The 13,160-nt window shown below is 51.3% G+C and overlaps 1 protein-coding gene across 1 annotated transcript in view; it reads left to right on the plus strand.

Moving 5' to 3' along the window:
- The window catches only part of trpm4a (transient receptor potential cation channel, subfamily M, member 4a), a 75,988-nt gene that overhangs the window by 23,781 nt on the left and 39,047 nt on the right, over nt 1-13,160 (plus strand). Inside the window, exons 7-11 of the mRNA XM_070862346.1 lie at nt 3,810-3,874; nt 7,150-7,332; nt 9,103-9,205; nt 10,626-10,744; nt 12,796-13,158. Of these exons, the coding sequence (XP_070718447.1) occupies nt 3,810-3,874; nt 7,150-7,332; nt 9,103-9,205; nt 10,626-10,744; nt 12,796-13,158 (833 nt within the window). The remainder of the gene's footprint in view (nt 1-3,809; nt 3,875-7,149; nt 7,333-9,102; nt 9,206-10,625; nt 10,745-12,795; nt 13,159-13,160) is intronic.

Below are 13,160 nucleotides of genomic sequence, written 5' to 3' on the forward strand. Positions count from 1 at the left end.
GGGCCCCTCGACCACCGGAAACAGCCCGTTTCCATCTACCTTGTTCCCGTCCTTTCAACACCTCCATAAATGACCCCAATAACGTCCTCTGTTCTAATTAAAGCAGTCCCAGAGACTCACCCTGCCTCCCTCGCACTCACCGCTGAGGGTCTGTGTGGTGACGATCACGGATCCGTCCATTGTTATTCCGCAGACCTCTCATTTAACCCGCTGAAAAAGAATGGGGTAGAAATTCGGTTCCCGCCGCTTTTGGGGCGGTGACACCGGCTGAGCGCTGATTTTAATGACAGTCGGTAGATGCCGCCTCTATTATGTCTGTAATGTACCTATGAATGACTCAACGAGGCAATGTGTTGCACTCAAACTGTAGTGACCTTGGTCCTTTATTCCAAACTCCAGAGTGAGGTGACTCCCCTTTTATACAGCCCCTGCCACCAGGGCAGGAAACCCCGGTCTCCACCAGTTGCACCCTCTAGCAGTGCCAGCATATCTATACACAGTGTAAATATTATTGATAGTACATCAGGTAAACAAGTCTCCATCTTATGCAACTATACAGTGACTACACAGAGAGTATATCTATAGTCTGCATCTATAACAGCCTCAAACTGTGCAAAATTCGGCCAAAGATGAGAGAGCAGTGCTAAAGGTGGCATCATGCACTCACCCTCGGGCGCCAAGGGAGCGGTATCTCAGGAGGCCCAACAAGTTTCCCGACGGCAAGTTGAAGCAATGAACAAAACAAGTCTGCCACACTCGCCCTCACCCACACTTCCCCACTGCTCCCATTAATGCACAAATGCTAAAAAAGAAATAACCAATAACCACTTACCTTGATCGCTGGAGACCATCGCCCCGGGATCCCCGATGTCCCGCCACCTTTCCCAGGCTGTATGGACGCCTGCTGATAAGGCCACCGTACCCACCCAATCTCGCAGCGGCAGCGGCGGGGGGAGGCGTTGCACGCTCAATGATGTCACCAGGTGGGCGGCGGCTGAGCGCGCTGCGATACGTCTCCCGCGCCCCCCCCCCCCCACCGCCCAATTCAATTTCCCGACAGACCGGGAACCTGGTCAGCGCCGACGGTAAGGAGTTAGCCGGTCCGTTAGCCACCCCTCTCCGGCGATATTGGGTGGCGTTAAAAAAACAAATTTCGACGCCAATGTGTTTCGTTCCAACGACAGTGAGACAGAAACATACATTTCTTGCCATGTTCCAGATATCACACACCAGATCAATAATGGTGACCATGTAGCTACCGGATCGGTGTAAAAACCCATCTGGTTCGTTAATGTCCCTTTAGGGAAGGAAATCTGCCGCCCTTATCCGGTCTGGGCCTATATGTGACTCCAGACCCACAGCAATGTGGTTGACTCTTAACTGCTCCTCCTGAAATGGCCCAGCGAGACTCTCGGTTGTACCAAGCCGCTACGGCAGAGAACACCTTCACCACACTGGCTGCAGTGGCTCACCACCGCCTTTTCGAGGGGCAATTAGAGACGGCCAATAAATGCCGGCCTGGCCAGCCATGCCCACGTCCAGTGAATAATGAAGAGAAGAGATCTGACACAAAAGCAAAACACTGCGGATGCTGGAATCTGGAATAAAAACAGAAAATGCTGGAAATACTCAGCGGGTCAGGGGAGCATCTGTGGCGAGAGAGAAACAGAGCTAACGTTTCGGGTCGATGACCCTTCGTCAGAACCGGAGAGTGTTCGGAAAGATCAGATTCTTGACCAGCACTGAAAGGGGGAGGGGAAGAAAGAACAAAAGGGAAGGTCTGTGACAGGGGGGAAGGCAGGAGAGATTAGAGCGACAAAAGGGATGATGGGCCGAATTCAAATGGTAATGGCAGGAGTTAGAAAAACATTAGTGAAGATCGGGTGTGAATGGCGGGATAATGACCAACTGCCATTGGAGACACGGAGAAAAAAAGAAATAAAGAGGCTCGGGGGAGGGGGGGGGGGGGAGCCAAAGATTTACAGAGGTTACGGTCTGAAATTGTTGAACTCGATGTTGAGTCCGGAAGGCTGTAAAGTGCCTAATCGAAAGATGAGGTGCTGTTCCTCGAGCTTACGTTGAGCTTCATTGGAACAGTGTAGGAGGCCGAGGACAGAGAGGTCAGAGTGGGAGTGGAGCAGAGAATTAAAGTGACAGGCGACCGGAAGCTCGGGGGTCACGCTAACGGACTGAACGGAGGTGCTCCGCAAAGCGGTCACCCCAAATCTACGTTTGGTCTCCCCAATGTAGAGGAGACCACATCGTGAGCAGCGAATACAGTGGGCTAAATTGTAAGAAGTACAAATAAATCGCTGTTTCACCTGGAAGGAGTGTTTGGGGCCCTGAATAGTGGGAAGGGAGGGGGTAAAAGGACGGATGTTGCATCTCCTGCGCTTGCATGGGAAGGTGCTGTGGGAAGGGGAGGGGGTGCTGGGAACGACTACGGAATGGACCAGGGTGTCGCGGAGGGAGCGGTCCCTTCGGAATGCTGGGAGGGGACGATGTGATTGGTGATGGGATCACGGAGGTGGCGGAAATGGTGGAGGATGATCCGTTGAACGTGGAGGCTGGTGGGGTGAAAGGTGAGGACAAGGGGAACCCTGACGTGGTTCTGAGAGGGAGGGGAAGGGGCGAGAGCAGAGGTGCGGGAAATAGAACAGACACGATCGAGGGCCATGTTAACCACGGCGGAGGGGAATCCTCTGTGGAAGAAAAAGGGAGACATGTCAGAGGAACGAATGTGAAAGGTGGCGTCGTCAGAGCAGATGCGACGGAGACGGAGAAACTTGGGAGAATGGAATGGAGTCCTTGCAGAGATTTCCCACACCAGATGTTAGACACCAGACACTAGGCACCAGACGTCACACACCAGACGTCACACACCAGACGTCACACACCAGACGTCACACACCAGATGTCACACACCAGACGTCACACACCAGACGTCACATGCCGGATGTCACACTTGGTTATTGTTGCAACACAATCTTAGAAAAATAAGACCGTCGTTTCCATGGAGTGCTTGAGCAGTCGGTTTAAAGAGACAGCTCCGTCTCGGCGGTTGAACATCACAACCGTGCTCACTGCTACCCACGAGCAATGCCACAGGAGAGCCACTAGTAATAATGATAAAGAATGAAGGTTATAAACAGGACCAAGGAAGGTGGTGACAAGAACAGCGCACCCTGCTGGAGACTCCCCTAACATACATCTTCGTAATCATCATCATAGACAGTCCCTCGGAACCAAGGAAGACTTGCTTCCACTCTAAAAATGAGTCCTTAGGGGGCTGAACAGTCCAATACGAGAACCACAGTCTCTGCCACAGGTAGGACAGATAGTCGTTGAGGGAAAGGGAGGGTGGGACTGGTTTGCCGCACGCTCCTTCCGCTGCCCACGTTTGATTTCTGCACGCTTTCGGCGATGAGACTCGAGGTGCTCAGCGCCCTCCCAGATGCACTTCCTCCATTTAGGGCAGTCTTTGGTCAGGGACTCCCAGGTGTCAGTGGGGATGTTGTACTTTATCAGGGAGGCTTTGATGGTGTCCTTGAAACGGTTCCTCTGCCCACCTTTGGCTCGTTTGCCACGAAGGAGTTCCGAGTAGAGCGCTTGCTTTGGGAGTCTCGTGTCTGGCATGCAGACAATGTGGCCCGCCCAACCCCTAACATACACAGAGGCGTACACACACACACAAATATTGCACACAAACGTCGCATACTCGGCACTGACAGACACATTCATAAACGGTCACAAACACTCTGCCCCCGAGAGGTCTGTGCTTATATTGATCTATTTTCTTTGTCCCGAAGGTCGAGGCAGCATTGAGATCCCAGTGCTGTGCATGTTGATCCAAGGAGGGCCCAACATGCTCGAGGTAAGGAGACGATTTATGTCGCCCTGACCTTATGAATAATGTGGGGAGAGGAAGAGAAAGGGAGCTTGCCTGCAGTGACTGGGCAGTTGCGGCGAAGGTTGTTGAGGGGCCTCGCTACTAGTAATTGCACGGGACGATCGCTCGCAACAGCCTCCAGGCCAAGTCCCCAATAAATAAAGGGGCGACTCCCGCGTAGCGAGCACCGCATTGGGGAGCCCCGCCTCCTCCAAACAGCAAGCTGGTGCCGAGATAATGTCTGGTTGATAATGAAGCAGGAAGCTGCGGATTGCAGGAAGATATCAATGTACTGGTCAGGTGGGCAGAACAGTGGGCAAAGTGGATCCAATCCGGATAAGTGTGAGAGAATGCATTTGGGGAGGGCTAACAAGGCAAGCGAATACACCTTAAATGGTACGACACTGAAAAGTGTAGAGGAACAAAGGGACCTTGGAGTGCATGTCCACAGATCCCTGGAGGGTGCAGGCCAGGAAGATAAGGTGGTTAAGAAGGCATACGGAATACTTGCTATCAATAGCCGAGGCATAGAATACAAGAGCAGGGAGGTTATGCTTGGACTGTATACAACACTAGTTACATCATAGGCTGGCCCTCGAACGAGGATGACTTGCTTCCACATGGGTTCACAGATGTTTCAAGAAAGGACCCGATGTTCCAGCCCTGAACTCCAGTTGAGGGGTTGGAAGATGCCTGTGTGCGGATTTTTTGAACGTGTGGTGACCGCTGCACACCAGCCGCCACACGGGCTCGACAGAGCTAGGTCTTGGTCCAGTGGCAAGGGTTAACCAGGACGACTGGAGACCTGCTCTGCTGCTAGTTAGGCCACAGCTGAAGTACTGCGTGCAGTCCTGGTCACCACATTACAGGAAATATGTCATTGCACTGGGTACAGAGCGGATTTACGAGGCTGTTGCCTGGACTGGGGAATTTTGGCTATCAGGAAGATGCTGGGTCTGTTCTCTTTGGAATAGAGGAGGCTGAGGGGAGACCTGATAGAGGTGTATGAAATTATGAGGGGCCTGGATAGAGTGAATTGGAAGGACCTGTTTCCCTTGGCAGAGGGATCAACGAACAGGGGACACAGATTTAAAGTTATTGGTAGGAGGTTTAGAGGGGATTCTAAGGGAAATTTCTTCACCCAGAGGGTGGTGGGGGTCTGGAACTCACTGCCTGAAAGGGTGGTAGAGGCAGAAACCCTCACCACATTTAAAAAGTACTTGAATGTGCACTTGAAGTGTCGTAACCTACAGGGCTACGGACCACAAGCTAGAAAGTGGGATTAGGCCGGGTCAGCCGTCACGGACACGATGGGCCGAAATGGCCTCCTTTCGTGCTGTAAATGTCTCTGAGTCTAAGGGCCTTGACTGTGGAAGACCCTCAATAAGGGTAACTGATTGCCAGATCCTCTCTTTAAAGTGCTGATGAGGAGACTCCCTCACTAAGGGGACCTAAGTGGATGGTTTTTAAGGGGCGCTGAACATGAGGCATGTCCCAATATTGAGGCTGTCCCTTCTAAGGATCTTCATTATGGGTCCTCACTATGGGACCTTCTCGTTAAGGAATACTGATGATGACATCCCTCATTAAGGGGTGACAATTGTGAGACCTTCTCTCCAATCCTGGTGAGACAAGCTTTCTAACTTATAACCAACGAGATAGGTCAGCCATTGTATGTGCTATGAAGCACCTGTGAGTATGCTCACAGGTTTGTAGAGCTACTAAAATAGTTGTAGAGCTGTTGAAACGGGCAGGTCGGAGGGCCTCCTCGTAGGACTGCTCCTGGGCACGGCCAAGGGTGCCATCAGCCGGTCCAGGCAGCGGGCTGTCGAGGGGGTCGTTCAGCCTGACTGCCTGCCTCTCTTCCGCGCCTACATCCGCGCCAGGGTGTCCTTGGAGATGGAGCACGCGGTGTCCACCGGTATGCTCGCGGCCTTCCGTGAGAGGTGGGCGCCGGAGGGACTGGAGTGCATTATCACCCCCGTCAACCAAATTTTAATTTGATTTTACATGTTTTAAAGTTTAATTTGTTTATTGCCGGATTTTTAGTGTCCCCCTCCCCTTTTATAGGGGGCACCTGAAAAATTTATGATTTTATTGCCCAAAATAAAATCACAAAAAAAAGGGCAGTTGAAAAATGTTTGGAGTGTCCCCCAGATTGGGGGCACTTGACTTAACTGGTTAATTTTGTCTCCTATTAAAACAGTTGTAGAGCTACTAAAATAGTTGTTGAGCTGTTGAAGCGGGCAGGTCGGAGGGCCTCCTCGTAGGACTGCTCCTGGGCACGGCCAAGGGAGCCATCAGCCGGTCCAGGCAGCGGGCGGTCGAGGGGGTCGTTCAGCCCGACTGCCTGCCTCTCTTCCGCGGTTACATCCGAGCCAGGGTGTCCCTGGAGATGGAACTCGCGGCGTCCACCGGTACGCTCGCGGCCTTCCGCGAGAGGTGGGCGCCGGAGGGACTGGAGTGCATCATCACCCCTCGGCAACCAAATTTTAATTTAATTTTAGTTTCCGTTAAAGTTTTATTTGGAAATTTGTGGGTTCTAGTGCCCTTGCCAGTTGGGTTCAGGGGATCCACAATGAGGCAGGTGGTTGTGAGCCTGGTGGATGAACTGGTAATGTCATCATCATCATAGGCGGTCCCTCGAACGAGGATGACTTGCTTCCACACAAGTTCACAGATGTTTCAATGAAGGACCCGATGTTCCAGATCCTGAACTCCAATTGAGGGGGTGGAAGATGCCTGTGCGTGGATTATTTTAATGTGGGGTGGCCGTTGCACACCAGCCACCACACGGGGCTCGACAGAGCTAGGTCTTGGTCCAGTGGCAAGGGTTGAACCAGGACGACTGGAGACCTGCTCTGCTGCACGGACCTAGTGTGCACACATATCGCACCAGGCCCTCGGCTCTTCTGAGCTCTGTACCATCATTTGCTTATGAATCTACGCCTTTGTTGGCAGACCCAAATGGTGTCTCTACCAATGCAGCTGTTGGGGATACCATGGGGGTCGTTACCATACAGCTCTTTCAATTCTAGTTTCTGCCTTCGATTCCTGCCCGGTCCCAGATGATGTTTCTCTCTGCGACCCATAAGGATTCAGTTATGGGCACCAGTGTGATTGTTAAACCTATGGCTAATAAACCAACTAGTTCTTAATAGCAATGTGTTGCTATGAATCCTTAAGCAAAGAACCCATGAAGCAAATACATTACAGCCGGGAAGTATTTTTAACAGTCTGTTTTGCTCCTGGTGTGGTAGAGAATTTACAAAGCTACCCAGAAAAACATCCCATGGCTGATCCTGGCGGGTTCGGGAGGGATTGCGGACATCCTGGCTGAGGTCATGGTGGAATCCTTCACGGCGGAGACCTTGAAGAAGGAGGTCGAGGCGCTGATCCAAAAGCAATTTCCTTCCGAAGAGGTCCACAGCCTGGTGGAGCTGGTAAGTCCCAGTAACTGTGAGGACCCGCCCTGGGAGAGGTCGGATACACGGAACTGGTTCATGGCCCAGAACGCCTGGCCTCAGAGGTAATACGCCTGAGTCAGAAGGTCGTGGGTTCAAGCCCCACTCCGGAGACTGGAGCACGCAATCTAGGCTGACACTCCTAGTGCAGTGCTGAGGGAACGCCGCACTGTCGGAGGTGCCGTCTTTCGGATGGGACATTAAACTGAGGCCCCATCTGCTCTCTCAGGGAGATGTAAAAGATCTCACGGCACTATTTGAAGAGGGGCAGGGGTGTTCTTTCTTTCTTTCTTTCTTTCTTTCTTTCTTTCTTTCTTTCTTTCTTTCTTTCTTTCTTTCTTTCTTTCTTTCTTTCTTTCTTTCTTTCTTTCTTTCTTTCTTTCTTTCTTTCTTTCTTTCTTTCTTTCTTTCTTTCTTTCTTTCTTTCTTTCTTTCTTTCTTTCTTTCTTTCTTTCTTTCTTTCTTTCTTTCTTTCTTTCTTTCTTTCTTTCTTTCTTTCTTTCTTTCTTTCTTTCTTTCTTTCTTTCTTCCTTTCTTTCTTTCTCTCTTTCTTTCTTTCTTTCTTTCTTTCTTTCTCTCTTTCTCTCTTTCTCTCTTTCTCTCTTTCTCTCTCTTTCCTGCCTTTCTTTCTCTTCTCTCTCTCTTTCCTTCTCTCTTTCCCGTGTCCTAACTCGCACCAAATCCCGCTCACCCATCACCCCCTGTGCTCGCTGACCTACATTGGCTCCCGGTTAAGCAACGCCTCGATTTCAAAATTCTCATCCTTGTTGTCAAATCCCTCCATGGCCCTCGCCCCCTCCCTATCTCGGTAATCTCCTCCAGCCCCACAACCACCCGAGATGTCTGCGCTCCTCTAATTCTGCCCTCCTGAGCATCCCTGATTATAATCGCTCCACCATCGGTGGCCGTGCCTTCAGCTGCCTGGGCCCCAAGCTCTTGAACTCCCTCCCTAAACCTCTCTACCTCTCTACCTCTCTTTCCTCCTTTAAGATGCTCCTTAAAACCTCCCTCTTTGACCAACCGGCCCTAATTTCATCTTGTGAGGCCCGGTGTCAAATTTATTTCTTTTGTCTTATCATCATCATCATAGGCAGTCTCTCGAAACGAGGATGACTTGCTTCCACGCCAAAAAAGGATGAGTTCACAGGTGTGTCAATGAAGGACCTAATATTCCAGGTCCTGAACTACATCCTGAAGGGTGGAAGATGCCTGTGCGTGGATTTTTTTAACGTGGGGTGGCCGTTGCACACCAGCCACCACACGGGCTTGACAGAGCTAGGTCTTGGTCCAGTGGCAAGGGTTAACCAAGACGACTGGAGATCAGCTCTGCTACACGGGCTGCACTATAATGCTCCTGTGAAGCACCTTGGGACCTGCTACTACGTTAAAGGCGCTATATAAATACAAACTGTCGCTGCTGTTCTCTTCTCTTTCTCTCACTTTCTCTCTTTCTCTCTCTCTTTCTTTCCTTCCTCAGTTGACCAAGATTGGGCCTCTGAGGGTTGGCCACCCGTTATATTCAATCGCTCCGTACTGAATTGACTGCAATAAGGTTACACTGTTCCATGAGCAAAGAAAGTCATGTGACCCTCGGCCAGTGCAGCCACAAATGGACAATGCAAGTCAAGCCCGTACCTGGTGTCCAGTTGCTCTGATGCATGATGGGATTGGAGGACTGTATTTGGTGACTCGATGCACAATGTAACCGCAGGCCCCCGGGATACATTAAAGATTTGTTCTGACTCGTAGGTGGAGAAGATTGTTGAAAATAAGCACCTGGTGACTTTCTACAATGCAGATGTGGAAGGGACGGAGGAGTTTGATACAATTATTTTGAAAGCTCTGTTCAAAGGTAACATCCCGAAAAAACCTTTTTATTTACAATTCCAGCTCACCCTCACGACATGTGACCCAGGGACACCGTAGACGAGTTCAGTACTCAAACGAATTACCAAATAAAGTTGTAACAATCAAACAATTCTCACTCCACACCCATTATATCGACATCCACTGACTGACTAATTTTAGTGACCAGTCCCACCCACCCTTTCCCTCAACCACTGTCTGTCCCATCTGTGACAGGGACTGTGGTTCTCGTTTTGTACTGTACAGCCACCTAAGGATTCACGTTAAGAGCGGAAGCACGTCTTCCTCGATTCCAAGGGACTGCCTATGATGATAATGAATTCTGGTAATGCCCCGTTGAGTGAATCCCTTTCTTTCCTGTGCCCTCCCGAATGTGCTGACACTTTCCGGTTCCACAGCCACTGACCATCCTCTGGTACCTACTCCAAGTCACCAACCTATGTGTGAGTGTGAGTAGCCCAATCAATCCTGTCTTCCCTGCATAATCCATAGCAAATAGCACCAGCCTCGGTAATCAAACGATCTACCTGACTGAGGAACTCGTGAATTTGAACAACACCAGGGCATAATTAATGGCACATCCACTGAGCATTCCTATAAATAGATATTCTGTCTGCAGTAATCATTCACAGTGCTGGCCAATCGCAGTGCTGACCAATCCCAGTGCTGACCAATCACAGTGCTGGCCAATCCTAGTGCTGACCAATTGCAGTGCTGACCAATCCCAGTGCTGGCCAATCCCAGTGCTGACCAATTGCAGTGCTGACCAATTCCAGTGCTGACCAATCACAGTGCTGGCCAATCCCAGTGCTGACTAATCACAGTGCTGGCCAATCACAGTGCTGACCAATCATAGTGCTGACCAATCACAGTGCTGACCAATCATAGTGCTGACTAATCACAGTGCTGGCCAATCCCAGTGCTGACTAATCACAGTGCTGGCCAATCACAGTGCTGACCAATCCTAGTGCTGACCAATTGCAGTGCTGACCAATCCCAGTGCTGGCCAATCACAGTGCTGATCAATCATAGTGCTGACCAATCACAGTGCTGGCCAATCGCAGTGCTGACCAATCACAGTGCCAACCATTCCCAGATTGACCATTCCCAATATTGTCCATTGCCAATATTCACCATTCCAGCACTGACCATCCCTAGGACTGACCATTCCTAGGGCTCGACGATCCCAGTAATACCCATTCCTGGATTTACCATTCCCAAACTGACCATTCCCAAGATTGACCATCCCCAACACTGACCATTCCCAGGACTGGGCGTTCCCACTGTCACTCGTTCGCAGTACATGCATCCTGGAGCGATCGGTTGGGGTTTTGTTTTGGGCGGGGGAGCAATGCTGTGCGCTGAGCAGACTCCTGGTTTGAACTCTGCCGTCTTTACCTCCGCAGCCTGTAAAAAGCAAAGCACCAATGCCCTAGCATACCTCGATGAGCTGAAGCTGGCAGTGGCTTGGAGCCGAGTGGATATCGCCAAGAGCCAACTATTTAATGGAGAAATCCTGTGGAAGGTAAGTGTGTGTGTGTGTGTACAGATACCTGCAAAGCCGAGAGAAAAATCCCCTGGATCATTAAACAAACATCTTTCATTTTTATTAGTAACAAAAATATTGGAGATTGGGGAAGAAAGGCTGTTGACTGACAGTCAAGATTAATCCAATTGAGTAGCAAGGAATCTGTTCCCCTTCTAATTGGTCGCTGTAATGTATTTGCTTCATGGGTTCTTTGCTTAAGAATTCATAGCAACACATTGCTATTAAGAACTACTTGGTTTATTAACAAAGATTTAACAATCACACTACACATTACCAGTTCATCCACTAGGCTCACAACTGCATACCTCATCGTGGATGACCAAGACCCAACTGACTTGGGGTTTTATTGAGTCTTGTGAACATCATGTGACTGACTAAGCCACTCACAATGCAACAGCTCTACAACTATTTTGGGTAACAGATAAAGCTGAGTGCCCCCTTGTTAAAGGAACACTGGAACCCACAAATTTAACAATAAAACTTTTAAGTGAGCCATAAACGATCCAATTAGAATGTGGTTGCCGGGGGTGGTGATGCATTCCAGTCCCTCCGGTGCCCAACCTCTCTCGGAAGGCTGGGAGCAGCAACAGCTCTGCAACTATTTTAATAAAACTATAAATCAAGTGCCCCCCCCCTTAAATGGGGGCACTGAAACCGACAAATCCACAAATTAAACTTTGGCAGTTAAGCAATAAAACTTTTTACAACAACTCTACAACTATTTTAGTTGAACCTGTAAATCAAATGACCCATTATTAAATGGGCACTAAACCGACAAATTAAACAAAATAAACTTTAAACTTTAAACGGACAACAGCTCGACAACTATTTTTGGTCGAACATTATTAAAGGGGCACTAAACCAACAAATAAACAAATTAAACTTTAGACATTAAGTGGTTCAAATTAAAATGTGGTTGCCGGGGGTGATGATGCACTCCAGTCCCTCCGGCGCCCACCTCTCGCGGAAGGCCGTGATCAGCAACAGCTCTGCAAACCTGTGAGCATGCTCACAGGCGCACACATTACAGGCGTGGTGCCAGGAGAATCGACCAATGGCGGCATTGTGTGTGGGGGGGGGGGGTGGTTGGGAGTGTGAGGTCATGTGAGGAGACCTCCAGGAATGTACCCATGCAGAGTTGGCAAGTCGTACCCCGCAGCTTAGGGGCACTGAGGCCTGTAGCAGCAGGCCCATGGACACTGGGGCGGGGCTGGGCTCAATGGTGATGCTCCTACAGTCGAATATTCACCGCGATTTACTATCTGTAGCACAACTTGGGAGGAAGGCTGAAGGGGGAGCTGGCTATATGAGGCAGCCATAGCTTGGCGAGAGTCGGCTTTATCGGGAGAGGAGGTGGCTATGTTGATGGACCGAGGGCGGGGAGGCTATGTTGATGGACCGAAGGGGGGGGGGCTATGTTGATGGGCCGAGGGGGGGGGGGCTATGTTGATGGGCCGAGAAGGGGTGGGGGGGGCGATGTAGATGGGCCGGAGGGTGATGTCATTGGGCCGAGAAGGGGTGGGGGGGGCGATGTAGATGGGCCGAGAAGGGGTGGGGGGGGGGTGATGTAGATGGGCCGGGGGGTGATGTCATTGGGCCGAGAAGGGGTGGGGGGGCGATGTAGATGGGCCGGGGGGGTGGGGGGTGATGTCATTGGGCCGAGGGGTGGGGGGCTATGTTGATGGACCGAGGGGGGGGGGGGGGCTATGTTGATGGGCCGAGGGGGGGGGGGCTATGTTGATGGGCCGAGAAGGGGTGGGGGGGGGGCGATGTAGATGGGCCGGGGGGTGATGTCATTGGGCCGAGAAGGGGTGGGGGGGGGGCGATGTAGATGGGCCGGGGGGGTGGGGGGTGATGTCATTGGGCCGAGGGGTGGGGGGGGGGGTCGATGTCGATGGGCCGAGGGGGGGAGGGGCCATTTTGATGGGACGAGGGGTGGGGGGCAATGTCGATGGACCAATGGGTGGGGGGGGCGATGTTGATAGGCTGAGAATGGGGAGGCTCACTCTCTTGTTTTGCCGTTGCAGTCCAGTGACCTGGAGGACCCCATGACGGCGGCCCTGGTGAACAACAAGCCGGAGTTCGTCAAGCTCTTCATTGACAATGGGACCAACATGGCAGAGTACCTCTCGTACCGGCGCCTGGAGGAGCTGTACAGTTCGGTGGCGGAGAACTCCCTCCTCGCCGCCTTCCTGCGCAGGAAGCAGGCAGAGAAGCGGCCCCCGCCAGGCCAGGCGGCCGAGACCCCGCTAGACGGGGCGGGGGCCGAGGGCAGTGGGCGGGGCTACACGCTCTGCGAGGTGCTGAAAGTGCTGAGCGACCTGATGGGAGATTTCTGCGAACCACTTTACGGAGACCTCTTCAGGACCGACTCCCGGAAAAACAAGTCTGT

Source organism: Pristiophorus japonicus, chromosome 19 (genome assembly GCF_044704955.1).
Source record: "Pristiophorus japonicus isolate sPriJap1 chromosome 19, sPriJap1.hap1, whole genome shotgun sequence".
Classification (NCBI taxonomy): Eukaryota; Metazoa; Chordata; class Chondrichthyes; family Pristiophoridae; genus Pristiophorus; species Pristiophorus japonicus.